The following is a 27,364-nucleotide window of genomic DNA, read 5'->3' on the forward strand; positions in this document are numbered from 1 at the left end:
CAGATGGGCCCCCAGGGAGCAGCCTGCATCACCCACTTGGGTTGGTGCTATCTTGCCCATCCAAGGGGGCTCCTGAGGCCAGGCTGAGTTAGGGATTGTTGGAGAGATGGAAGGAAATGGTAGCCAAGTGTGTACTTCCCTCCTCAGGAAGCGTGTCCCCCAGGGGCTACAGACCAGGTGAGCTGGCCCCAAGGAGCGAACCAGCACCCTCATTTTGTCTCTCCCACCCTATGCCCGTACCGTGATGAGGTTGTGCTCAGGGAGGCTGCATGCCTCGATGTGGTCCTGGAGCAGCTGCTGCGAGAAGTTCTGGTGCATCTGGGCGGCTTCATGGGCATCCATGGCATTCCCGCAGGCTTTGTTCAGGTCTGAGGGTGGCATACGCACAAAGGATGGGCCTGCTTTGGCCTGCCACTGCCCCCACATCCTCCCCTTGGGTGGAGCCCTAAAGTCAAACCCCAGCTCTGCCAGTGGGTTGCTGTGTGCCTGGCACATCACCTGCCCTGAGCCCTGTGTCAAGGTCAGCAAAGCCCACTTGCCAGCAGCCCTCACATGTGCCCTCCTATGTTCCTGAGTCCTTTGTCCTTGGAGGTGGATGAGCAACAAGGCCCATAGGGGCAGATATAAGGGCTGGTAGGGCACTGAAAGTCCCTGGGGATGCAGCACTCAGCACTCCCAGGGATTTCCCGGCCAGCTAGCTCTTGGGCACCCAGGAGCCAACCGGGAGCAAGGCACCCAATGCTCACTTCTGAGGCAGGAGGACTGAATGGGTGCATGAAGTCCACTGCAGATAGGATAGTCCACTGCCCTCTACCTCCTCCCCAGGTCCCTGGGTGAGTCTATGGACCTCAGTTTCACAACCTGTAAATGGGAGAGCAGCAGTAACAACAATGACACCTGCTGAGCACCCTGGCTCGTCCTGCCTGACAGAAATGACTGCCATCCCCATTCATGGGAAAGAAACTGAGGCCAAGTGCCAGGGCTCATAGCTCAATTCTTCACTCGGATGCCAAGAACTAGCCTTGTGGGTCCCAGAGAGACAGAATCAGATTCTGCATAGATCTCACTATGTGAACGAGCCCACTGCCCTCAAACAGGGCCTCCTGAGAAGCCTGAGAATGTGCTAGAACTGGGGCTATGGCCTGCAGAGGCCCAGTCTGAAGCAGAGGCTTAGCAAGGCTTACCTAGGATCCTCTAGCCTTTGGCTCTGCTCAGAAGCCCCAATCTCTTACTCACCTCTTAGCAGGGCCGATGACCACAGCTGCACTGACATGTCTGGGATCTTGCTGGCTAGCTGCATGGCTGGCACCACCATGTTGTTACTCTCCTGTCGATCGAGAGCAGTAGAGGAGTCAAGGGTGGGGGCTGGTGGTAGAAAGGGCTGGTGGCAGGGACAGCGTGGGCCCCACCTGTGACCTCCTACTGCTTGGCATATACCCACTGCTACTTCAGAGCCTATCTCAAATGACCCTCTCCGAAGTACTCCTCAACCACCTTGGAAAAATAAACTGCCCCCACGCCTCAGCTCTGCATGTGCCTCCTCCCTGGGGTACGGCCATGGGCAACTCTCTGTGCCTTTGTCTTTCTAGCCAGAGGAAAAGGCACTGGTGGCAGTCAGCCCTGGACCCATATCAGGAGCTGATTAGAAATACAGATTCAGGGGTCCCAGGGCTGGGCAAAGGCAGCAGTCTGTCCTGGCAGGAGCAACAAGGGCTGAACGGACAGAAGAGAGAGGAAGAGAAGTTTCTCTTCTACATACGAGCCTGCTCTTGTGCGACGCCACCTGGGACACACAGGGCTGTTGAGGCAGCAGGACGTTTGAACCCTCCAACCCTGACTCCACCACGTGACTGCAACAGCGCCCCCAGCCCCTAATCCCCAGGAGGAGCTGAGTGAGAGCCGCTGGGGGCTGTAAACACCCATCCTTGACCCCACAGTGACCAGCAGCACTGCCCTGACTCCACCCAGTCCAGAGACCACAGCCTGCTGGCCTAAATGTTGGGTTCAGGGTGACACTGGGAAAACTCCCAATGCGGCAATACCTTGCAGCCTGAGGGACACTTGGCATGTAGCCCAGAGACGTACAAATCCTCAAAACCAACTCCTGAGGCCCAGATTCAACATGGCCACAGTTGTGCAGGACATGCCACCACACAGACACAAAAGCCCAGTGACTTTATGCTGCCCTGTGGCCAGCACCTTGAAGATAAGCTCCAGGTGGGTCTCAAAGCTTTTCAAAATTGAACCAAGCCCTTCCGAGACCTCAGAATGCACAGCAGAACAGGAAAAACTACTCTCCTCTCTAGGCCTGGGGCTGGGAGGGAGCTTCCAGGAGGGAGAGTCCCCCTTGGCTCAGGTTCCCCCATGACAGCTTGGGGCTGCCCCACAAAACCTGGGTTTGAAGAGCGGTGTGATCCTGAGAGCAGTCCTGTATGACACCACCCGCAAACTTGTAATGCCCAAGGACACTCTGGCCTGGCAGGCCCGGGGCAGGCAGTGTCTCCCCCAGACCTGGAGCTGCTTGAGGCGGGACCTGGGTTTGAGGACTCTTGGTGGCCCCACGTTACCCCATGTGGGCCCAGGCACAAAGGGAGCAGCAGAGGTTCCCAAATAAGCTCTATAATTTCCTCCGGGACTGTCCCAAACATGAACCAGAAGCTGCAGCTGAAGAGCTGCTCTGCCAATCCTAAAGGTGGCTTCTGGACAAACAAGAGCCAACAAGGTCTGGGTTCTAAGCCTAGGTTTGCAGTTTGGGGCTGTGTCACTTTTTTTTTTTTTTAAACTTTATTTATTTTTTGGCCACGCCGTGCGGCGTTCGGGATCTTAGTTCCCCAACTGGGGACTGAACCTGTGCCCCCTGCAGTGGAAGAGCGGAGTCTTAACCACTGGACTGCCAGGGAAGTCCCTTTTTAAAAATTTTTATTTTTTTAAAATTTGGGGCTGTGTGCCTTCAGTCTCCCCATCTGGCAACGAGGTAATCACAGCCACTGCACCAAGACACAAGGCACCTGGCCTACACTCAGTGGAGCCTCACGTTGAGCACCTTGTCCCTGCCTAACCCCCAGATACACACTGAGGCCACTGCCCTCACTGTGCTCAGTGAGTAGTGTGACAGGTATTGTAGAAGGAGTGGAGCTACACTCAGAAGGGAGAACTTAGTACTGGTCCTCCTCCTTTCAGGGTGATGATACCCCACAGGGTTCAGGCCACAGCTACAGGGCATGTTGGCCTGGCAAATGCTTACCACATGACTGTGGGGAAGGGGATGCACCAGGCTCCTTAAAAGCACTCACCCTTCAGAAGCCCCGGGGCTTGATCAGATAGAACTTTATGGGCCAAGACAAGTACCCTGCACTATCTGTCCCCAAAAAACAGCTGAAGTGCATTTGGCTAAACTACGGAGTTGATGCAGCTTAAAAATTCTCACTGCCATTAGAAAAAAGCTCCGACACAGTGGTGCACAGAAAGACCAGACATAAAATTATAAAACAGCCTGATAAACAAAACCTATGCATGGGCAGAGGCAGGCAATGGAAAGAGCTGGAAGACACAAGACATGCGACGACTTTCTCCTTTGCTTCTCAGACTTTCTATGAGAAATAAAATACATGCCGTATTTTATATCGACAAATATTTTCTTTAAAAACTTAAAGACGCTGTATGGTCGATGGGTTAGAGCAGGTGAGATATACATACACCCCCAGATGGGGAGACTCGGAGCCAACTGATCCCACCAGAGACCAGCTGGCATGGGTGGGGACCAGGCCTAGGGGGACACTGTTGGTGAGGGTAAAAACACAGAGTGCACTGAAGACACCATGTGTGATGGGCAGAGATGGACTCCTTGGGATTGTGACTGAGAGGACACACTCCTTCTCCCCAAGTATTAACAAGAAAGGGAACCTGCCCTCAGCCTTGCCAGTTTTGGGCAGCCTGACCAGCTCTAGCTCCACTGAGCCCTGGGGCTTTGCCTGACGACTGCCCATGACCAACACTGGCCCTGTCTGCCCCACAGATGCATCCTCCAGGGATCCAAAGCTCCCCCAGCCCTGCCTGCCCAGGCTGGCTGAGCCTCACGGAGCAATGGTGGGTCAGTGAGACGCGATCACTGTGGGGCACAGAATGGGAGGCACCTCCTTGCTAGGTTCCCCCCACTAAGCACCACCCTGGCCCCATGCCCCTCAGCCTGAGCCCTGACACTCACCCTATGGTTTCCCAACACGTAGAAGATGTGGCCCAGGAGCACAAGGGAGCAGGCTGTAAGCCGGTTCAGGTCCTCTGCATTGGACATCTTCAGGGTCTCCCGCAGAAATCGCCTTCATGAGAAGAACAGGTGATGAGGCCCCGTCGGGAGGCCTCTGGGGAAGAAACAGCAGCAGTGGCCTTGAGGTCCTGAGCAGAGGGCCACCCACCCCATCGGGCAGTGGGTGGGAAGGGCAGGGACAGGGGACCTGGGCACATGCTGCTGGGGGAAGAGGAACACCGGGAGGTGCCGGGCACGAGGCCACCTGCCCTCTCCCAGTACTCACTTGGCCTCGTTATAGCGTCCCTGGAAGAAGGAGAAGAGCCCACGCACGTAGAAAGCTGCTGCTCGGAGGCAGTGCGAGCTGAGGGGAGAGCGGAGCGTCACACCTTGGTGGGGTTTTTGTGAAAGCAGCAGATTTACAAAAGGGGAGTGGGTGGGGGTGTATGAGGTGTTGGGGTACATGGGGCAGTCTAGGGCCCCACAGGTGCTCACACCACCCCAAAGAGCAGAGAAAACATAAGATAGCTAGTAAAGTAGAACTCAGGGCCTGGGGCAGCCTACCTGACAGGGAAGCTGTGGTCCGGATTGATCCTCTCCAACAAACTGTACAGCTGTGAAAGAAATGTCTGCAAGTTAGGATAATTCCACATTTCTAAATATGAGAACTCGGCCCCAGATATGCTAGTAAATTGACTAGGGCTGCCTGCAACTTCCTGAGGAATGTGCCCGTACCCCAAATCCCATGCCTGTAAGCAACCTGCCGGGAGAACGGGCAGGACCTGCAACATCACTGACATCTTAGGTGCCCTTTGGCTGTCATGTGGAGGGTGTGCTGGTGGATGAGGGCTGAAGTGGGCTGAGGCTTCACCCAGTACCCACACAGTCCCTTCAGGAGGCAGACAATGGGGTGGGGGTGGGGAGGAGACACAAGGGAATCAAACTCCTCTGAGACCACCAAGACCACACTAGGCCCTCATGACGCTGCCCACTGTGCTTCCTGACTACTGGAGCAACTGCACTGGGCTTTCTTTCTTTTTTTAATAAATGAGGTGTCTTGAAAAAATTAATTATTTTTTTGGCTGCGTTGCGTCTTCGGTGCTGCGCGTGGGCTTTCTCTAGTTGTGTCGAGTGGGGCCTACTCTTCGTTGTGGTGCGTTGGCTTCTCATTGCTGTGGCTTCTCTTGTTGCGGAGCATGGGCTCTAGGCGGGTGGGCTCAGTAGTTGTGGCACATGGGCTCAGTTGCTCTGTGGCGTGTGGGATCTTCCCAGACCAGGGATTGAACCCATGTCCCCTGCATCGGCAGGCGGATTCTCAACCACTGTGCCACCAGGGAAGTCCTGCACTGGGCTTTCTACCCAGAGCATTCAAGCTAACTAATCACCTGGGAAGTCAGCTAGGCTTTTTGTAGCCAAGAGGTGATAGTGGCCTGAACTAAGAAATGAAGGCCACAGGGGTGGAGACAAGTGGCTGAATCTGAGATACTCTAGAGGGGTCAGGGCTGGGGGGGGGTTGCAGGGATAAGGGGGTGTTGCAAGGGGAACCTAGTGGGAGGGACTTATCCTGCGAGGTCAAGCTCTGGCCCACCTCCCCGCCTCAGCAGGTTGGGGCACCAGAACAACCTAGGGGCCTAGTGCAGACAGCTGCCCAAGCTGTTGCTCCTCATAACTGAGCCATGAGGCCTCACCAATGTTCTAGAACAGACATCTCAGGGTAGAAGAAATTGGGTTTTTTTCCTGAGGGATTCAGTAAAGCTTGGCTCATTTTCAGTAGGGGAAAGTGCTGACTGGCTATGGGAACGTTTCTGTCCTAGACTTGGCCTTCCCCCAGCCATGCCTACGCTCCGCTGCGTGGGACACCTTGTTGGAGGGCAAATACGCCAGGGCTGCTGAGATTTGCTGGTGCCCAGGACAACACTCCCCCCATGCCCCCCTCCAAGTAAGAGTTGAAACAAAGGATACCAAACATGAAGCATGTCACCTACTACCTCTTGGTGTCTATTTCCTTCCCGTATATACACACTCGCCAGATTGGTCACGATGAAGGCCCACAGCTCCTGGTGATTGGTGAGCTGGAATGGGAGACACAGGGCATTAGGGGGCTGGGCTGGGCACAGTCATGTCACATAGGGGCCGCTTGGTGGCATCAGAGCCACCCAAACGCTCCACAGTGGCTACCTTGGAATCTCCTTATTATTTTCATTCAAACACACCCCCCTTGCCTCCTAAACCCAAGGACAACAAAACTGTTAGTTCTTTTCATTATAAAACGATCACCCACGTTATGGGAAATTCCGGAAACAGAAAGGAAAAGCCAGCCACCCTGACCCTGCCCTCAGAACACAGCACAGCTTGGTCTATTCTCTGCTGTCTCTCGGTCTGAGGCCTGGCTGGGCCCTCCCTCTACGCCACAGGTGGTGACCCCAGGACCCGTGCGCTGACACAGCAGAGGAGTACGCTGATCCTCGGGGAGGCAGGGGTCCTGCCTGGAAGAAGCCGAAGCTGTTAGAGACCAGAAATGCTTCTAACGGCTGGTGGTGGACAGATCCTGATCCCCAGTTCTTCTGGGGGGACAAGAACGGCCACGAGAGGGACCAAGCTGAGCGGGCTGAGCATTCCCAATGGGGCTGAGGGAGCGCAGCTGTGAAGGAGGCCAAGGGTGCCTGGGAAGCACAAACTCCACCTGGAGGCCCCTGGCAGGTGCCAAGGAGGTCCAGAGGGTCATCTGATCTGAGCAAAGATGCTCCAATATGTTTGTCATGGGACCGCAGAAACAGCGTGTGGTTGGGGGTCACGCAGGGTTTGGGCCCAAGTCCTGGCTGCACCCCCCCTCCCCCAGCCAGTGGGGAGGACTTCCTGGGACAACACACCATCCGTTGGGAATTTTGATGTTGAACCAAACAAGCAGCAGCCACTTGTGTAGGAACTAAGATGGGGAAGGAGGGTCCAAGAGACCTCCATAGGGCCACGGGCAAGGTGGGGTGGTCCTGGCACCACCGTAGTGAGCAGCACCAGCCGACCAGGGCCCAAAGTAGCTGTGACACAAGTCAATGCCACCTGGCAGGCTATCAGGAAGACTGGGAATCGTGAGCGAAAGTGGCTGAACAGGCCATGGCACCAGCCCTGAGTTAGCTGGGGAAGCCCCACTACAGGCTAGCCAGTAGCCCCCTTGCCCACAGCTATCCCTCATTAAGCTGTGCTGTGGGTGCTGGCCTTGTCTGCAGCTGAGCAGCACAAGACGTGACACAGAAAGCCCTGGATAAGTGGTGTATCACTGTCACCGCTGGCATCAGGCTGAATGCTGGTGGAGTCACCCGCTGACCATGGTTTTGTATGGCTGTTGTCCTCATCACAGACCACGCCTGACTCCTTACTGAGAAGCACTGCCTGCCCCATAAAGCGAGGGCCGGCACCTTACCCGCAAAGCTGTGGTGAACTGGGCTTCAGCGTTGTCCATGCAGTTGACAGAGACACAATACAGGCCCTGGAAGAAGAAGTTGCTGAGGGCTCAGAGCCACATGCAGCTTGCCCGGGGCTGCACAGCTGCACCCAGGCGAGCCTGACAAGTGACTCTACTGAGCTAGCTATATCTGAGCTTTACCCTGACAAACAGGGAGAAAGATGGCATGCTTAATTATTCCTGCCTCCCGGGACCTAAGTCAACTTGGACTTGATGACATGCTTGTCAGAGTGAAGTCCACAGGGAAGGTTCTGAATTCTGCCGGGGGTGGTGGTCAGAGGGTTACTCGCAGGGGTGGGGCTGGAGGCGGGCAGCCCTCATGCACTCACCAGCAGTGTATGCAGCTGTGCTGCGTGGTTGGAGAAGAGCCGGGGGGATTGCTGGCACAGCTGACAGACCTGGGAGATCTGCCGGGAGAGAGCATGTCTGACATCACTTGGCCTGTAATGTGGAACCCAGTGTCCTGGCAGCATTGAGGAGAGACCCCAAAGCCGGTGGGTGTGCCCATGTCGTGCCCACTTTAACTTGGGCACAAAGTCCCAGCGGATGTGCCCATTGTGAGGATTAGGCACAGCCTTGACCTCTTTGAGGATGGTGACCCTTGTCCATTACCCACTTTCTCCCTTTCCAACTTGTGTCTCAGCTGTACAGTACCTTCACCCTTATCAAGGCCCCCGTGCCCTTTCAGGAAGGTGGGCATAAGGGATTACAGATCACAGGGCAGGAGGAGTGCTAGAACTGCCGTCAGGGGACCCTAAAACCCCAGACCCCATGTTCCTTGGGCATGCCAACTTTTAGGTAAAAGCCTCTGATCAGTTGTGTCCACGCAGGGTCATGGACTGCCAAGTTATAGTCATATGACAGATGACGTCCTGCTGACACGCACTGGCGACACATTTACATTCTCCCACATGACACCCTCCGAGACCCAGCAAACTCAAACCACTCTACCCCTCAGCCTTCCCACCCTGTGTGTGTGCAGCCCCCAGTGGCCTCACCTCCTGCAGCGCTGTGGCCTTGTGTCCTGTGACGAGCCTGCACATGATGATGTGCTCAAGGAGGATTACTTGGAAGGAGGACAGAATGGGGCTGCAGTCGAGCACTGGGGGCGAGAGGCAGGGGTGAGCATTCGAAGCATGAGTGGAGGAGACGCTGACCCCTGCCTCCTAGGGGCTTCGAGCCCTCCGGCCACACCGGCCCCATAGCTACCTGGGTCTGAGCCCACTTGCTCCGCTGGACACTGGCCCAGCACCCAGTCTGTCACCTTGCTCGTTGTCCACAGCACCCTCAAGCGAGGGGCTGCATCTCCCTGTCTAGGTGAGGAAACAGGCTCATAGCAGGCTTTGGTGACCAGGGTATTGTAAGAGCAAGAAATTCTGGAGGGATCTGTCTTTCATCCTCACCACACCCCGACCCAGCTGAGTGCTCAAGGGCACTCTGGACACAACACATTCTAGAAATGCTCAAGTTGTCTGGGAGACTGAGATGACGTGATAGGCCTCAGGAAACAGTGGGGGGACCCTAGCTTCTGGCTGCCCCAAGCAGCTGTCCTCACATTGGAACCAGACAGCACTTTCCCAACTCATCTGAAGGGAAAGAACCGCAGCCCCCGCGGGCGTCGTTGGTTCTCTGGCTCTAAGGCTCTTCCCCAGCAGCACTGACAAGGGCACAGGGAATGAATGAGGTTAACAGGCGCACAAGCCAGCCAGGGATGTGTGGGGCCCTGGGTTCCTACTAGTCAAAGGTCCTTGATCTCACAGGATGGATTAGTCAAGCATCCAGGAAGAACCCAGGGCCTCCAGAGGACCTGCTGTCAGTCAGTTCCAATCCCAACCTCACCCTGAACACAATCCACATCACGATACTGATAATAGACAGCAAAAGCAGCCAACACCTGTTTCAACTGAGCACTGCCGCCCCAGCAGCCCCCAGTGGAGTCCCGCTAACCCTCATAGCTATCTTGCGCAGTGAGGGGGACAGGACAGAGACGGCACAACCATCCCACAACACAACCCCTTGGGGATCAAGGATCCAGTCCAGGCCTGGCCTGCTCTGCCCGAACCTGGATCGTCCTCATCTGCCAACTGGGGTAACAAGACCCATGGGGCAGGGACCCGTGTTGCAGTCTTTAAAGGTCCTTCAGGCCCAGCATAGGAGGTGGTGATCGGGCCACCCACCAGGGGGGCTACTTGACCCACTGAGCCCCACAGAGCCTGACTTACTCTTGAGCTTCTCCAGCTGCATGAGGGCCTTGTCTGTGTACTTCTGTGCCTTCTCTAGGTAGCCGGCTTGCATGGAGTGCATCACAGTCACCTGGTGACAAGATCAGATGGTGGTGGTCACTGGGGCCCTCTCCTCTCTCACCTGGGCCACCAGGCCCCGGCCCCTCCAGGGACTCACCAGGTAGACAAGCACACACATGTGCTCCTTGGGCAGCCAGTGGAAGAGGTCAGCGGGGTTGCTGGGCAGGATCTCATCATCGTGCAGTGTGGAGATGGTCTGGATGCACTGCTGCAGCTGCTTCAGGCATGGCTTCACGCTCTTTACCTGCAGCAGGCAGACAGCAATGCACACCTGAGCACCCGTCTGCTCCTATCAGGTGCCAACTGCCTGCCCATCGGCCCCTCAGCCCTTCCTTCCCGGGAACTCCTACCACACCCACCACTTGCAGGAAGCCCATCCCCACAGATGGGTCAGCCAGCTTTCAAGGCACAGGGCAGGGCCAGGAGGGTCATCTGTGGCACTGAGGCTCCACCACCACCCAGCGCAGGGCCCAACACCAAGGCCTGGGAAAGGCCTGTTCAAAGACCCTGCTCCAGCCACATTTTCTCCTTCCTGCAGTGACCCCAAAAGAGGAGGACACGGCTGGTTATCCTGGGGGGTGTGAAGTGGCCACTCGGAGTCCTGCAGGTGCTGTGGTTTATACAGACTGGCCTTTCTGCACCAGGAAGCCCCATCCCGAGGCCCTACAGGCCATCTCCACAGCCATCAGCACCCTGTGAGAATTTGCACTGTGCTCCTATGTGTTGACTGAAGTGCTCGGCCCAACAAGCAAAGGTGGGTGCGCATGGGGGAACCGAGGAAGCGTGACAGGGTGGGGAGGGTGTGTGGAGCAGCACCTGTCCAAAAGGCTGAGACGTTCCCCCACGTACAGGCACAGCTGCTCCTCAACCATATGAGGGTTATGGGCATTTTGTGTATGTGCCTCAAACACAGCTGATTTTGTTAGTCCCTACTCAACTCCCACAAAGCTGTCATTAACTGGGGGCGGGGTGGGGGATGGACACTGCTTGAGCACCTGCTGTATGCCAGGCACCATGCCAGAATCCCCAGTGTATTTTCTTGGATTCCCCAAACTGCCCTCAAGGTCATTTGACCATTCACACACTGAGTAGATGTGTGTGAGGCCACAGCTATTCCCGCTATAAGGGCAGAAATGGGACAGACCCATTCCTGGAGTGCCCTCTGTCCACAAAGGCACAGTACTCATGCCAGAGTACGACAGGGCTGTGGGGGAATCGAGCCCCGAATGACAGACGTGCCCAGTGGTGAGGGACAGGAGGAAATCACAGAGCAGATGTCTTAGCTTACAGGCCCACCCACCACCTGCCTCCTCCCCAGCAGCCCTCAGGTGAGAGGCACTACATACCTGCCCAGCATCCAAGTAGTGGGTCACCTGGAGCACCAGGAAGAAGACACGCAGAGACTCTTTCTGGATGGGGTTCCCTTGCCAGTTCTCAACTATCTGTCCACAGAGGGTCAGTAGTGGGTGGACTTCCTGCAACTTGCGCTCCATCAACAATAGCTGGGGAGGAAGAGATGCACGTGCTGGGAGACCCTCCTGGTACAAAGGACTGCCACCCACCTGCCCACGCGCTGTGGGACTGCTGGCACCACGAAGGGAGGGTGCATAGCCGGGCTGGAACCCAGGTCTAGGCAGCTCCAACCCAGGCTGCTCTTCCATCAGCACAGATCCCACAACCTGGAACCTGAGTTTTACCTCTGAATCCAGCTGGGGGACATGGGCCTGCCCCTCGTGTCTGCCTGCCATGCGTGAGGGTCTGGGCGCCTGAGGGGCCACAACATGGCAAGCAGGCAAGGCTTTGGCAGACCTCGTGGGGACCCGGCCTCACGTCCACCATACCAGTCCCATCCCATCCAGGCTCCACTTACCATCCCTTTGCTGAGCAGGAACAGTGCCCTGGAAAAGAGAGGGGTAGTCAGGTCTGGGAGACTCAGGCACCCCTTGGGATGACTGTGCCATCTCAACATTCACAGGAACCTAACGAGCCACCTCTGGGACAGTTAAATGGATGACAATGGACCCTGGCCAATTAGGTCTGTTTTATTTATAAGAGAGCTCTATTTTGTTCTATTCTGTTTGTCTTTAGCTTTTTCCTGTTTAGACACTCATGTGGTTCAAAAGCTCGGAAAGCAGAAACATGTGCTCAGAAAGCACAGAGGGGCAGGGTACAGGACAGCACATCCACCATAACCTTACTCTCGCTGACACAGCAGATCACAGGTTCCATGTCTGGGGACAGCACAGGGTGAGGCAAGGAGAGAAGGGGGGTAAGTAATCAGCCTCAGGTGTCCGAACCGAAATCTGCACCTCACCGTGGCCCCTCTGTGCCCCCCGCTTCCTTGCCTATAACCAGCCAAGCCCCCTTGGGCTCTCCTGAGGGTTAAGGGGATGAAACTCAGGAAGCCTAGGCATGTCAGCAGCTTCGCTGCCCGCTGTCCCCACCCTCAAGGGTGGCGTGGCCAGGAGATTTCTACTGTCTCTCTTAAATCTTTCTGCACTTTCTAATAAACAAGCACGTACTGCTGTCATCAGCAAGAAAAATAATAAAATGAACACATTAAAAGGTTTACGAGACTGCCAAAAGACAGAGGAGGGCAGCCCAGCCTCACCCCAGTGCCTAGGGGCTGCTCACGGCACTGGCGTTGGGACAGGCTTTTAGGATCGGCTGTTGGGCTGTCGTCACAGTTTGTTTAACATCTAAGTCTTTGTCCCGCCAGTCTGTGCAGAGTCCCCATGTGCTGCAGCTGACACCCCGTCAAATGGGCATCATTCCAGGTGAGTAGACTGAGGTGGAGGGGGGTCCCAGTCACACAGTGAGAGATGTCTATACTCCCAGCCACCTCGCCATTCCTTGTTGTTACCTCACGGTGTGGACACTCTAAGGTCTACTGTCTGACTGCTGAAATCTAAGGCCTCGAACTTCACGTCAAGGTTCCCATATTGTCACATCACTAGGCCATATGCCCGAGATCAGAAGTTCTGTGGCAGGCGACCTGTAGGCGTCATGCCCTAGTGAGGCCCACCCAGGTCCCCCGCCCACAGTGGTACAGAGACCTGTTTGAGGACACTTGTGACTGAACATGTGCAGTGTGTGGCCATCCCCATGCCCTGCAAGGCATGAGTGTCACCCAGAATCCAGTGATGGCCACAGCACGAGGAGGATAAGATGGGCCAGGAACACAGACCAGACTGTGTGACAGTGTCCATCCCAGGGCAGGTTGGTTGAGGGATGACAGCCTGTGGGGAACTGTGTGGACCGCTGTGAGCACTTGCAAGTCCAGAGCTTAGAGAATGGAGTTAGGGACTGTTCTGTCCCAATAACCCCATGGGACAAGCTTAGATTTTGTGTTTCCAGAATCCCAATGCACACAACAATAAGAGCATTGCTACCTGGAGTCTGGAATCCTACTACAGAGGATTCTTCTCTTTAGGGGAAAAAGAGACAGACTGGAGGCTCTCTTAGAGGGCACACAGTGAAGCATTGGTGGCCTCTGACCCCTGACCCCAACCCCAGGGCATTAGCCTCCAGGTAGTCTAAGCAGTTTCACGCATAACATGAACCTATGTCCCTTCTTTTACACAAATGTCCACTTACTCTGTCTCCTGTTATGTATCTAAAAACTCCTGGGTGTCCCCTGAGTGGGGACACTGGTTGCCAAGCATGCTGCCCACACTCTCTACAAGCACCACTCTCGCACTGCACCAGGAAGGGGATCAACCCAGAAAATCATACGAGCCCTTTTTATTTCAAGAGATCCTAGAAACGTGCAAGTGCTGATGGTACTGAGAATGCCAGCTGCCCCTCACCCTCACGGTCAACTCAACAACTCCTTACTTCATGAATCGATGGGGCAACAGCATCTCGGTGCTGCCTTAATTTGCATGTCTCTTACTACGTATAAGGGTGGCCATCGTTTCATGCTGAAATGCCATTTCTATTTGTTGTCCAGGATCAAGGTGGCCAAATTCTTTCCAAGTAAGAGGAGGAGGGGCCCAGGGAGAGGGTGCCTACCGTGTGTACTCAGATCCCACCACCCGGGCGTACTCGGCTCCCACACCCAGGAGGTCACAGGCTGACACCAGGTCCTTCTCAAGTGTGTGCAGTTGCTGAAAAGAAGAAAGAACAATGACCCTCATTTCCAAACCACTTGCTTTACAGTACCTGACCTTATGGCTGGCGAGTTAAACTGAACGTCCCTACATCAACGAAATTGCCTCAGTGTCAGTTTTCAGCTAAACTAAGCATATTATCTCATCAACAGTGTTTGGGTACAGAACTCCACTTTGTTTATAGTGTACATCATCTAAGCTTAATGGTGCATACAGCCAGCAGTTAACACTCACAGGTGCAGACCCCTCCAAGGCTGTGCGAGTATGTTTGAATGCTTCCCAGGTCACCTTCAGGGGGTGGTCACTAGGGGAGCAGCCAGAGGAGCCTCAAACAAGGAGGGACTCTTTCAGGGGTAAGTACCTATGGGAGTTTCAAACCCAGAAGCTTTGATAGGCTGAAAGGCAGGGACACCTGTGGGGCCTTGGTTGAGATCTTGGGATCCATGCTCATAGCACAAACCAATACTGTGACCTGAGGCAGGTGACTCACCGCCTGGCCTGCTTCCTCCTCTGCCAGCAGGCACAAAAGCACATGGAGGATAAAAGGAGGACAGTGCACGTGCAGGGCAGAAAAAAGCCTGGAGGGAAGGCAGGGGCCCAGGCTAGGTGAGCTCTTCTCAGCAGGGGACCCTCTGAGCCAAATCCTCCTGGCATTAATGCTCCCCCAGGGAGCAGGGGACACTTGCAGCCCAGCACCCACTGTGCGTTCAGGCAGGTGATGGAGCTTTATCGTGGAGGGTGGGCGAGAGATGGCCTGGTGGGTAGGCTGTGTCAGGGTCAGGAGAGGATAGAGGATGGCCAGTGCTGGGGAAGTGTGGGCAGACCCCAGGATGAAGAGGCACTCTTCATGAAGGAGTCTACCCAGCCCCCGGCCTGCAGACTCCTCCACTGTAGCCAGGAAAGCCCAGCGTAGAGAGCCCCTCACCAGCTGAGCATCTCAGAGTGCAGGGACCAGGCACCACCTACATCTGAGGAGCTTAAGGGAGGCTGAGGGCAGAGGGGCTGTGTGGAGACCAGGGTGAGGCTATACCCCAGCAGGCCCCAAAAGTGGGCTCTAGGAGAAAAGGCTTGACTCCAGCGTTTCTTGCTCAACAGGCAGTCCCTTGGAATCTCTGCACAGCTCTCAGAAAACAGAGTTGACCTCTGGCAAGAAATGCTCCCTAAATTTTGATGAATGCAGGCCAAAGGGAGCAACAGGAGGGAGAGAAACATGAAGACTAGGCCCCAAGTCAGCTCCAGGGGAAGGACACTCCCACCAATCACCCCAGGTGCTGCTGAGTGAGAGGCCCACCCTGGGAGTACCGCCTCCTGGCGACAGTCTGGAGGGGACTTGTGAGCAGGTCAAAGAAACGTTCCTGTGTCCCCATCCGCTCAGTACTGCAGCCTGAGGAAGACCCGTGTGTCCCAGAGTCTGCTTATTTGTACTTGAGGCAGCTGTGCCCCAAGGTCACGGCCCCCAACAGGCACCCATGCATCTCGGCCAGGCCCACAGTACTCACAGCAAGCTGGAAGAGCAGGCGGCAGTGCCAGTACGGGGTCTGCTGTGAGATCTGGATTGCTTTCCGCAGCAGTGGCTTTGCTGCATCAACGGAATTCTGAAAGGAAACAGTGAAGTTTGGGGAGGAAAAAGCAAGCTGGATTCCTTATGCAGCAGCTGCGGAGCCAGAAGGCCATTCCTGTTCACACTTACCAAAGGATTTGTGGGTTGCCAGTGTGCTTGATTAAAGAAGAAAAGATATTTTATTAGACTCACTGGCTGGGAAGTTTTTGTATCGACCTTAAAATAACTCCCCACTCAACTAAACGGAAACTAGCTTTAGTTCAAAATCCTGAACAGTCAAATTGATAACAATTGCTGTCTTTCCTGTTCTGCAACCAGAGAGAGGGGTCAGGGGCATGAAAAGGGGTCACTGCTCAACGGTGGGAAGGGCAATTTTCAGCTACACCTGACATCAGGAACCAGCTTAAGGTAAACTATATAAACTTGTTCAGGAACTAATCACCTTTAGCCTAGGAACAAGGCTGTTTTCCAACAGTCCTCGGTAGAAAAAGATTCTGCTAGCCTTTGTTAGCAAGTGATCACCCATGGTTGCCCCATGCCAGGCGTGGGAGATAAGAAAATTATGAGAAGTCTTAAAAGCCGGAAGGGAATCCACTCCTGAGAGTCCCAGTTTGCCACTGTGCTTTGCTACAGGGAGAGAGAGTTTGCTTTCAGAAACCTTCATATGTTCTTACCTCTTGACAGTATAATTCAGACAAAAGACTTGCTGCTTCAAATTTAACATCTTCAAACTGCGGGATCTAATGATGTCCAGTTAAGGAAGTAGAGACACTGCAAAATGGTCAGTTTAAAAGGGCCACAGGGCTTCCCTGGTGGTGCAGTGGTTGAGAGTCCGCCCGCCGATGCAGCGTACACGGGTTCGCGCCCCGGTCCGGGAAGACCCCACATGCCGCGGAGCAGCTAGGCCCGTGAGCCATGGCCGCTGAGCCTGCGCGTCCGGAGCCTGGGCTCCGCAACGGGAGAGGCCACAACAGTGAGAGGCCCGCATACCGCAAAAAAAAAAAAAAAAGGGCCACAGCTCAGCGTTCTTGCACTGCAGAGACTGGCCGGACGGGCATATCCCCACCCGCTCTAAAACCCCTAGTTCACATATTCCCCCAGTAATCCCTGAGCTTGCTGCTGGCTGGGTGTGGAGCTAGAGGCTGGGGCATGAAGAGGAGCACAGCACCCAGGGAGAAGCTACTGGTCTGAAGGGATGCTCCAGGTAATCTGTGGGGCAAAGCCCAAACCCAAGGTGTGCATTATAGGTAGGATTCAAGTTTATAACACATTTTTTTTATTTAGAAAGAGTTTTCCTTAAAGGGAACAGTACCAAGAAAAGGATACTTGCTGTGATATCAACCACTGAAAGAGAAAGAAAAAAGCATTAATTCTCAACCATACTCTTTGCACCTGCTTAACTGGCTCCACTTTGGGGTTTACACAGGTTGTCTTGTCACCAAAGGCTGCAGGTGTTCGGTTAAGTGGGAAGATGGACTGCTCAGCCTAAGAGGGTGGGCTTGCTTTTCCTCTAGTCCAGCAACCAGGGCGTGTCTGGGGGAAAGGGAACATGAACTTGCTCCCCCACTCACGGGCTTCCCATCCTGCCAGGCTCCGGAGTCAGAATTGGAGCCCTCTCTCACTACAGCAGCAATGCTTCACAAGGGGAAGGAGCACAGAGGGGCCACCACATGACACTCACTGTAGTACGCCAAGAGCAAATCATGACGTGAGGAATTAATTACAATTAGAGAGTCGGTCTGTGGGTGTCAGTCCTTCCTGGAGAAGTGACATTTAAAAGATGTTTGGAAATGAGCAAAGTTAGCCTCAGAGGGGAGGGAAGAGTACTCCAGGAAGGACTGGTGTGGGCAGCACCTGGCCAGGGGTAGCAGGGATGATTCTGAGTTCTGAGCTCACCATCCCTCTCTGCTAGTACACAGGCTGGGACGTGGTTCAGATAACGACATGCTCCCACTTGGCCATAACTGTGTCCTGGAGTTTCACATTCCAACAGGAGGCGGTGAGGTCCCAGGACAGTCCGCCACACCACCACACTGACCACAGTCTGTCAGACTATCAAGGACTCAAGCATATACCTGACGCTGTTCCTGCTGACCCACTCATCCTGCAAACATTCTCCGAGCCTCAGAAGTTGCTGGAAGGCAGATCCAGAGCCCAACAGAAGACTCTTACTTGCCATGCTCCGTGGGAGAACAGTGTGTGTGGTGTGTATGTGTGTGTGGTGTGTGTGTATGGTGTGTGGTGTGTGTGTGTGCACGCGCGCGCATGTGGAGGGAGGTGGTGGGGGTTGGGGTGTCTGGGGCTGGGCCTTGAAGGATGAGGATGTAAGTATGGGTGTTACCAGGCAAAGAAGGAAGGGGAGGTGCTCCAGGCAAAGAAGAGCAGAGGGCCAGGGAGGTGAGGCTGGAAGGCCCATTTGGTCTCTGTGCCACTCATGTGACTGTGGGTAAGAATGCCCTGATGTCACCCCTGGAGCCTGACCCAGTCAGACGCATAAAACAAAAGCACCCAATCAGATCCAAGTTTTAAGAGCATCTTAGATGCAGCAAAGGACGCAGAGGGAGGAGGAGAAAGAGGAAAGAGGCTGAAGGCCCATGGGTCTGCTGGCCGCCAGGGAGAAAGGCCAGTGACGCCAGCGGGACAGCCTTGGAGCTCGAGATGTCTCTGAGGCTGAGTGGTGGCCAGGGAAGTCACCAAAGAGGCTCGGCAAGACTTGGAGCTGGTCTGGAGACCAGCTGCCTCAGAGACACAGGTGGGCCAGGAGAGGGAGCTATGGGAGTAGAGGAGAGGGACAGAACAGAGAGAAAGAGGGAACATGGAGAGCCACCAGGCTCCTGTGTCTGTCACACACACATACAAGTGCACGTGCACATAGAGCCCAGGCAAAAGGCACTCCGCAGCCAGCCCGGGTGTCCCCTCCCAAGGCTCCCCTGCAACAGGGTCAGGAGGAGCTCAGGGTCCCAAGAGGGACACGGCCAGTGCCTGCTGCCAGGAGTGTGGCCCCAAGTGAGGCTCCTTGGCTGAATACCACCTACATGGACAGTGGGGACAGGCCTAGCTCCAGCCTTGTGTGACATCATGAAGCTGGTAAACACAGCTTTCTACAGAAGCCACTCCTCCTCACTGGGAAGGGCAGTCGAGCTAGAGACACTCCTGAAGGCCACCAACTGGGAGGAGGGACAAAGACACCGTGTAGGAAACTCTGTGACTAAAAAGCTTGGTTAGGGACACGCTAAGACCTGGTCCCACCTCAAGATTCTGTAATTCCATAACTTAATCTCCACATGCAAGACATATCTCAGGCAAGGCCTCCATACTCAAGGGGAGCCCTTTAGAGAGAGTACAGGATGGATACAGACACACATGAGAAGCATTTGCCTTCCACTCGGAGCGCCGTGTGGCTTGCTCTCAACAACCCAGCCTGGCAGCCAGGGCGGAGTGGCCTCAGTAAAGCCATCACCTACAGCTGAGTTTCCAAGTCAAGCTTGGCCATGCCTCAGGACCTGGCGTAAAGCTGACTACATCTGTGTGTCACTGTTCCCCAACAGAGGTGAAGAAGGCAACAAGAGGTGAAACTCCTCCAGTGGGGCGAAGAAGCCTTCCTTATGAGTCTGTGCCCCAGGGATGCTCTCCCCACTGCACAAGGCATACTCCAAATTCACGTGAGGACAGTCCACAGAAGTATGTCCATGGTGGGCAGACTGTGAGGGGACACAGCCATTTGCCTACTGCCTGGGGAGGGCCCCACTATGCCGACTTCTCCAGCGCCTTGGCCTGTGCTGCTGGGCCCAGGCCCACATGGGCCCATCAAATGTCTCTTCATTTGGGGATTTTATGTGGTTAACATCTATTCAGTAGACATTTGGGCTGGACCCCACTAACATCTCTTTTCTATAAGTCAGATGTGTCTGTTAATGATCAGTTTCTATCTCTGACAGTTCTGTTTTCTGACCTGCGGGCTGGAGAAAGAGCATCACATCCCCCTGGGGCCTTTCGTGACCACGGGGAGAGCTGAAAAGTAATGTGTAAAGTTTGAAGACTCAAACCTTCTGGAAGGCCTTGTCTGTCAGTGTGAGAGGCTGTCAGGAGCGCTGCTCTAGGGGCCAGCGGACAAAGTTTGAGGTGTGGACCCACATGGGAGTTAGCAACACTCCAACTCCTGGAGGAGCTGGATCCTAGTGGTCCTTAGCATCCATTTCCCAGAGCCATGATCTGCCACCATTCTCTCATGCATGCACTGTGAGCCACCAGCCCTCAACACACACACAAACTGGGGATGTTGGATAAAGCCCCAAAATGTGCCTCATCATGATTCTGTGTCCCCAGTGCCTAGAAGGGGCTGACACACGGGAGGCTCTCAGGAAACATTTGTTGCATGAATGATGACTTTATCATCACAAGGAAATGAGGGCTTCCTCATGCACAAATGGCCACAGAACTGAGGCTTATGCCCTTTTTTTTTGGCTGCATTGGGTCTTCGTTGCTGCGCGAGGGCTTTCTCTAGTTGCAGCAAGTGGGGGCTACTCTTCCTTGTGATGTGTGGGCTTCTCATTGTGGTGGTTTCTCTTGTTGCAGAGCATGGACTCTAGGCGCTCGGGCTTCAGCAGTTGCAGCATGTGGGCTCAGTAGTTGTGGCGCATGGGCTTAGTTGCTCTGTGGCATGTGCGATCTTCCCAGACCAGGGATAGAACCCGTGTCCCCTGCATTGGCAGGAGGATTCTCAACCACTGCGCCACCAGGGAAGCCCAGGCTTATGCCTTTTAAACACAAATTCTAATTCCTAAGTGGCATCAGACATCTCCTTGTCTTTAAACGTCACTGTTTCTTGCTCAGGCATCAGTGTCAGTGACACCTGAGCCGTCCCCAAGATGACCCATTTCTGAAGCTGTAGGACTAGCTCCATGTCATGGAGAGCCAGTCACTTCCCCAGGATTGTCAGTCAGAAGCCAGTCAAATCACTTTGCTTTTGTACCTTTTTTAACTTGCAACATAAATTCATAATCAGAAATCTAGATATTAGAAAATACGTCCATCTCACAAATTATCCAAGGTTGCTACCTCAACCTATGTTTTACTTTGTAACACTAAAGTATAACTTTTATGTCTTCTTCCTGTCATGCGAAAGCAGCCAAACTGAGAGTCCCGTCACTGCCAGGAAGCCTGCAGGTGTGAGGCAGAGATGTGAATGACCCTACCAGAAGCCTCTGGGGTCACCTTGGGGTTCTCAGGAAAAGCAAGGGTCACCACAGGGCTAGCATGCACCCTGAGGGGTGGAAGGGCTGGGATCAGCACACTTCTCATTCCTAGGGCATTCAGTTCAGGGCTGAGTGTTTCAAGGCTTCTTGTACCTCATAACCAAGGTAAGTTTTTCTTAAAAATCAGGTTTTTTTAAGTCACCAAAATGTGTAGAAATAGTTATCAACTGCAACTCCTCTGGGATGGAAGCACAACATTTAGGAGCCAGCCTTGCCTCTCTCTGCCATGTGACCACGGCTACAAGCATCCCGGTCAGTACTGCCATCGGCAAGTCGGAAGTGGTCTCTACCTTGTGGGTTTGGTGAGGATCCAAAGAGACAATGCTCCAAGAACCGTGAACGCAGGGCCTGGCATGTGGAAAGCACCAAGAATACTGTAATAATTCCTAGGCAGGAACCGGAAGAAGTAGGGGTTGCAGGGGAGACATGGGGCAAGTTGGTAGCATCATGAAGTAAAGGTTCCTAAACACATTTCACTTCCTGAAGTCAGGGGAGACTCAGAGAATGAGTGAAGAAAATGGAAATGCGAACAGGAGGAAGCACAGATAATTCTTCCATGAAAATGCTTAACAGCAAGTTCTGCAAATGCAGCTTCTGTACCACGTTCTGCTCCCAGCTGATGTGGCATGGAATTTACCAGGACACAGCCATGATCCTAAAGGATGAAAGATATGCTCCATCTGTGCCTGATGATGAAAGGCCCAGAATTGAGCCCTTTTAGGCCTTAAAATAAGAAAGGGAAGCTTTTAATCACTTGCTGGGAAGGTAGCCATAGACTCTCGGGCTAAACCTGGAAGCACAATTAAGGAGTATCTGACTGGCAGTTTGGAGCTGCTTTCTAAGTCAGACGAACAACCACTAAAAAGTAGCCCCATTGCAAACACACAGAGAAAGCAAACATGGCATCAACACAGGTGCTGCAGTCACTAAAGACCACTGTCCAAAGAATGACTGCCTGGATTATAGCAAATAACGAACAATCCATTCCAGAGAAGTAGCATTTATTCCTCTGTGGCTTTCAAATCAGCAAAATCTAAGGATGATGATGCACTTTCCAGATAAATTAAGAAAGTTAAGGGGGAAATAAATACACATCTAAGTACAGATATAAAGATTCTCAGTTCCACAGTGGAAGCACAAATGACTGAAATGGAACTGTTTGAAAAACAGTAAAATATAAGAGAAGACTGAAAATTTACACAGGAATAGTATGTAGCAAGAGGAAAGAAAACAAGGCAAAAATGAAATGAAAAAGAACACAATCTGACAAAACCTGTAGAAATAGCTTCACAAAGTATCTAGCCAAGAGATTTTGATGTAAAGTGACATTCCTTATAATCATGAATGATTTAGTCAGAGTCCCAAAGGAGTCAAGAATTCTGTTGAGGGGACTTCCCTGGTGGTGCAGTGATTAAGAATCTGCGTGCAATGCAAGGGACACGGGTTCGAGTCTTGGTCTGGGAAGATCCCACATGCCGTGGAGCAACTAAGGCCGTGCGCCACAACTACTGAGCCTGCGCTCTAGAGCCCGTGAGCCACAACTACTGAGCCCACGTGCCTAGAGCCTGTGCTCCACAAGACAAGCCACCGCAGTGAGAAGCCCTTGCACCGCAACAAAGAGTAGCCTCTGCTTGCCGCAACGAGAGAAAGCCCGTGTGTAGCAATGAAGACCTGACACAATCAAAAATAAATAAATTAAAAAAAAAAAAAGAATTCTGTAGATACATCCCCATCCCTGCCAAAACCATAAGCAAAAAGAGAAGGCTCTCTGGTGAAGTGTCTTGTCATGCACTGTAATAGTTACAGGACCTGCTGAACAGATCCAGGGAATGAGGCAGCCAGCAGGTACTCCGAAGGCCTGCAGAGGCAGGTATGACTGAGAGACCAATGGCTGCAACTTGGATAAAGCTGCTGAGGAAAGGGAGAAATACCCTCCGTCCCTCTGATGGGAACCCTTAACAAATGAACTGATGAAGCAGATGGGTGAGTATATTACACATTCCTTCTGGAAAGCTTACAAATACAGTTGAGGAAACAGAAATAATAATCTACCCTTATATATATAAAAAAGTGATTACAAACGAGGTTAGGATCTCTCATAGGGAAAGCAAAAGATGATGAAAATAACAGTTAAGGAAGATGAATGTAATATACTAAGTTCAGAGGTCAATTAAAAGTTTTATCTATAGCACTTATATGATTCTTTACCTAGTAAAGAATGAAAGGAAAGGAAAGGAAAGAATAAAAGTTGACAGCTCCGTGATTTGGAAAAAATGCACAGCTAATAAAGAATGAAGTTTAAAAAAAGCATGCTTGCACTGCAATGCAAAAGGAGATCAGAAACAACCAAAGAAGGAAAACATTACAAAGAATGGCACTTTAACTGAAATCTGGACAAACTTTCACGTGGGGATGCACCTGACAGAAAGAAAGGTATTTCCAGGTGTAACGACAATGCGACCTACAGAGGGTACCCTGTGGCTCTATGGAAGACCCCACAAGATTTAGGGTTCTGTAAAATCGAGGGAAAACTCTCCACGATGATAAGGATTTAAATTATGGGTCCAAAAGCCAAGCAGCTACAAGGAAGCAATCTGAGGCATGGCTGCTTCTCCTTGACAGCACTGAGTGGGCAAAATATGATAAGGACAATATACACAGTGACTGGACTTCCCCGGTGGCGAAGTGGTTAAGAATCCACCTGCCAATGCAGGGGACACAGGTTCGAGCTCTGGTCCGGGAAGATCCCACATGACTCAGAGCAACTAAGCCCATAGGCCACAACTACTGAGCCTGTGAGCCACAACTACTGAAGCCTGCATACCAAGAGCCCGTGCTCCGCAACAAGAGAAGCCACTGTAATGAGAAGCCCATGCACTGCAATGAAGAGGAGCCCCCGCTCACCACAACTAGAGAAAGCCTGCGTACAGCAATGAAAACCCAACGCAGCCAAAGATAAATAAGTTTATAAAAAAAAATATATATATATATACAGTGACTATGAACCACTGCTAGAAACAGGCTGAATGGAAAGGAAAAAGTAAAACTATCACTGTTTGCACATGACATGATACCATATACAGAAAATCCTAGAGATGTCACCAAAAAATATAATTTATAAATGAATTCAATGAAGTTGCAGGATACAGAATATACAGAAATCTGTTGTGTTTCCATACACTAATAATGAACTATCAGGAAAAAAAATTAAGAAAACAATCCCATTGACGACTGTATCAAAAAGAGTAAAGTAGCTAAGAATAAATCTAACCAAGGAAGTAAAAGTCTTATACTCTGAAAACTCTAAGACATCAATGAAAGAAAATGAAGACTACAGAAACGAATGGAAGCTATACTGTGCTCATGGATTGGGAGAATTAATATTGTTAAAATGACCATACTACACAAGGCAATCTGCAGATCCAATGCAATCCCTCTCAAAATACCAATAGTATTTTTCACAGAACTAGAACAAATAATTCTAAAAATTTTATGAAAACACAAAGGACCGTGAGTAGCCAAAGCAATCTTGAGAAAAAAGAACAAAGCCGGAGGTATCATGTTTCCTGATTTCAAACTATGCTACAAACCTACAGCAATAAAAACAGTATGGTAATGGCACAAAAACAGACACATAGATCAATGGAGAACAGACAGCCCAGAAATAAACCCATACTTATACAGCCAATTAATCTACGACAAAAGAGGCAAGAATACATAATGGGGAAAAGACAGCCTCTTCAATAAATGGTGTTGGGGCACTTCCCTGGTGGTCCAGTGGTTAAGAATCAGCCTTCTAATGCAGGGTACGTGGGTTCGATCTCTGGCCGGGGAACTAAGATCCCACATGTTGTGGGGCAACTGAGCCCACGCACCACAGCTAGAGAGAAGCCCACGCACTGCAATGAAAGATCCCGCGTGCTGCAATGAAGACCCAACTAAGCCAAAAATAAATAAATAAATATTTTTAAAAAATGGTGCTGGGAAAACTGGACAGCCACATGCAAAAGAATCAAACTGGATTACTTTCTCACTCTATATAAAAAAATAAACTTAAAATGGATGAAAGACTTAAAGACCTGAAACCATAAAGCTCCTAGAAGAAAACATGAGCAGTATACTCTTTGATATCAACCTTAGCAATATTTTTCTGGATCTGTTTCCTCAGGCAAGGGAAACAAAAGCAAAAATAAACAAATGGGGGCTTCCCTGGTGCCGCAGTGGTTAAGAATCCGCCTGCCAATGCAGGGGACACAGGTTCAAGCCCTGGTCCGGGAAGATACCACATGCCGCGGATCAACTAAGCCCGTGTGCCACAACTACTGAGCCTGCGCTCTAGAGCCTGCGAGCCACAACTATTGAAGCCCGCGCACCTAGAGCCTGTGCTCCATAACAAGAGAAGCAATCGCAATGAGAAGCCTGCGCACCGCAATGAAGAGTAGCCCCCGCTTGCCGCAACTAGAGAAAGCCCACGCAGCAACGAAGACCCAATGCAACCAAAATTAAATAAATAAATTTAAAAAAATAAATAAACAAATGGGACTACACCCAGCTAAAAAGCTTTTGCACAGGAAGGAAACTATTAACAAAACAAAAAGGCAGAATGGAGAGAATGGGAGAAGATACAATTGTCCCTCAGTATCCTCAGGGGATTGGTTCCAGGAGCCCTTGAGGATGCCAAAATCCACAAATGCTCAAGCGCTTATATATTTTTATCTTTTAACTGAAGTATAGTTCATTTACACTGCTGTGTTAGTTTCTGGTGTACATCAAAGTGATTAAGTTACATATATTCATACATATACTTTTTCATATTCTTTTTCATTATGGCTTATTACAAGATACTGAATGTAATTCCCTGTGCTATACCTTGTTGTTTATCTGTTTCATATATAGTACTTTGTATCTGATAATCCCAAACTCCTAATTTATCCTTCCCCTACCGCTTTTCCCCCTGGTAACTATAAGATTGTCTTCTATGTCTGTGAGTCTGTTTTCTGTTTAAAATAAGTTCATTTGTATCATATTTTAAATTCCACATATAAGTGATCTCATATGCTATTTGTCTTTCTCTGTCTGACTTACTTCACTTAGTATGATAATCTCTAGGTCCATCCATGTTGCTGCAAATGGCATTATTTCATTCTTTTTTATGGATAAGTAGTAGTCTATTATGTATACATATACCACATTTCTTTATCCATTCATCCATTGATGGACATTTAAGTTGCTTCCATGTTGTGGCTATTATAAACAGTGCTGCTATGAACATTTCAGCACATGTAGCTTTTTGAATGAGTTTTCATCTTTTCCCGATATATGTCCAGGAGTGGGATTGCTGGATCATATGACAACTCCACTTTTTTTTGTTGTTTAATATATACATTGCTGCCGGCATCTTTTGGTTTTCTTTTTTAGATTTAAAAAAAATTTTTATTTATTTAATTTATTTTATTTTTGGCTGCACTGGGTCTCCGTTGCTGCCCATGGGCTTTCTCTAGGTGCAGCAGGTGGGGGCTACTCTTTGTTGCAGTGTGTGGGCTTCTCATTGCGGTGCCTTCTCTTGTTGCAGAGCATGGGCTCTAGGCACACAGGCTTCAGTAGTTGTGGCGCGTGGGATCAACAGTTGTGTCTCGCGGGCTCTAGAGCACAGGCTCAGCAGTTGTGGCGCAAGGGCTTAGTTGCTCCGAGGCATGTGGGATCCTCCCGGACCAGGGCTCCAACCCGTGTCCCCTGCATTGGTGGGTGAATTCTTAGCCACTGCATCACCAGGGAAGCCCAACAACTCTATTTTAAGGAACCTCCATACTGTTTCCCATAGTGGCTGCACCAATTTACATTCCCACCAACAGTGCAGGAGGGTTTCCTTTCCTTTACACACTCTCTAGCATTTATTATTTGTAGACTTTTTGATGATGGCCATTCTGACTGGTGTGAGGTGATACCTCAATGTAGTTCTGATTTGCATTTCTCTAATAACTAGCAATGCTGAGCATCTTTTCATGTGCCTATTGGCTATCTTCTTTGGAGAAACGTCTATTTAAGTTCAAGTCCCTTTTTTTAAAAAAAATAATTTTATTTATTTCATTTATTTTATTTTTGGCTGTGTTGGGTCTTCGTTGCTGCACATGAGCTTTTTCTAGTCGTGGCAAGCGGGGGCTACTCTTCGTTGTGGTGCATGGACTCTAGGCACGTGGGCTTCACTGGTTGTGGCTTGCGGGCTCAGTAGTTGTGGCACACGGGCTTAGTTGCTCCGTGGCATGTGGGATCTTCCCGGACCAGGGCTCGAACCCATGTCCCCTGCATTGGCAGGCGGATTCTTAACCACTGTGCCACCAGGGAAGCCCTGAAAAGGGGGCCCTTGTGCCCTGTTGGACTGTAAATTGGTGCAGCCACTATGGAAAACAGTATGGAGGTTCCTCAAAAAACA

At 51.6% G+C, this 27,364-nt stretch overlaps 1 protein-coding gene across 2 annotated transcripts in view; it reads right to left on the reverse strand.

The window, feature by feature from the left end:
• The window catches only part of MAU2 (MAU2 sister chromatid cohesion factor), a 34,558-nt gene that overhangs the window by 5,486 nt on the left and 1,708 nt on the right, over positions 1-27,364 (reverse strand). The window contains exons 2-18 of one of the 2 annotated variants that reach the window (XM_029216711.1): positions 17,006-17,023; positions 16,354-16,419; positions 15,618-15,713; positions 14,021-14,115; positions 11,877-11,904; positions 11,353-11,508; positions 10,104-10,250; positions 9,926-10,016; positions 8,702-8,805; positions 8,033-8,110; positions 7,662-7,727; positions 6,232-6,315; positions 4,808-4,857; positions 4,530-4,607; positions 4,205-4,316; positions 1,237-1,327; positions 241-368 (exon numbers count right to left, since the gene is read on the reverse strand). In XM_029216711.1, coding sequence (XP_029072544.1) covers positions 241-368; positions 1,237-1,327; positions 4,205-4,316; positions 4,530-4,607; positions 4,808-4,857; positions 6,232-6,315; positions 7,662-7,727; positions 8,033-8,110; positions 8,702-8,805; positions 9,926-10,016; positions 10,104-10,250; positions 11,353-11,508; positions 11,877-11,904; positions 14,021-14,115; positions 15,618-15,713; positions 16,354-16,419; positions 17,006-17,023 — 1,488 coding nt within the window. Of the gene's footprint in view, positions 1-240; positions 369-1,236; positions 1,328-4,204; positions 4,317-4,529; positions 4,608-4,807; positions 4,858-6,228; positions 6,316-7,661; positions 7,728-8,032; positions 8,111-8,701; positions 8,806-9,925; positions 10,017-10,103; positions 10,251-11,352; positions 11,509-11,876; positions 11,905-14,020; positions 14,116-15,617; positions 15,714-16,353; positions 16,420-17,005; positions 17,024-27,364 lie in introns of both variants that reach the window. The other variant, XM_029216710.1, reaches the window with a different exon arrangement.

Source organism: Monodon monoceros, unplaced genomic scaffold (assembly GCF_005190385.1).
Source record: "Monodon monoceros isolate NGI ecotype Baffin Bay Population unplaced genomic scaffold, NGI_Narwhal_1 Super_Scaffold_12, whole genome shotgun sequence".
NCBI lineage: Eukaryota > Metazoa > Chordata > Mammalia > Artiodactyla > Monodontidae > Monodon > Monodon monoceros.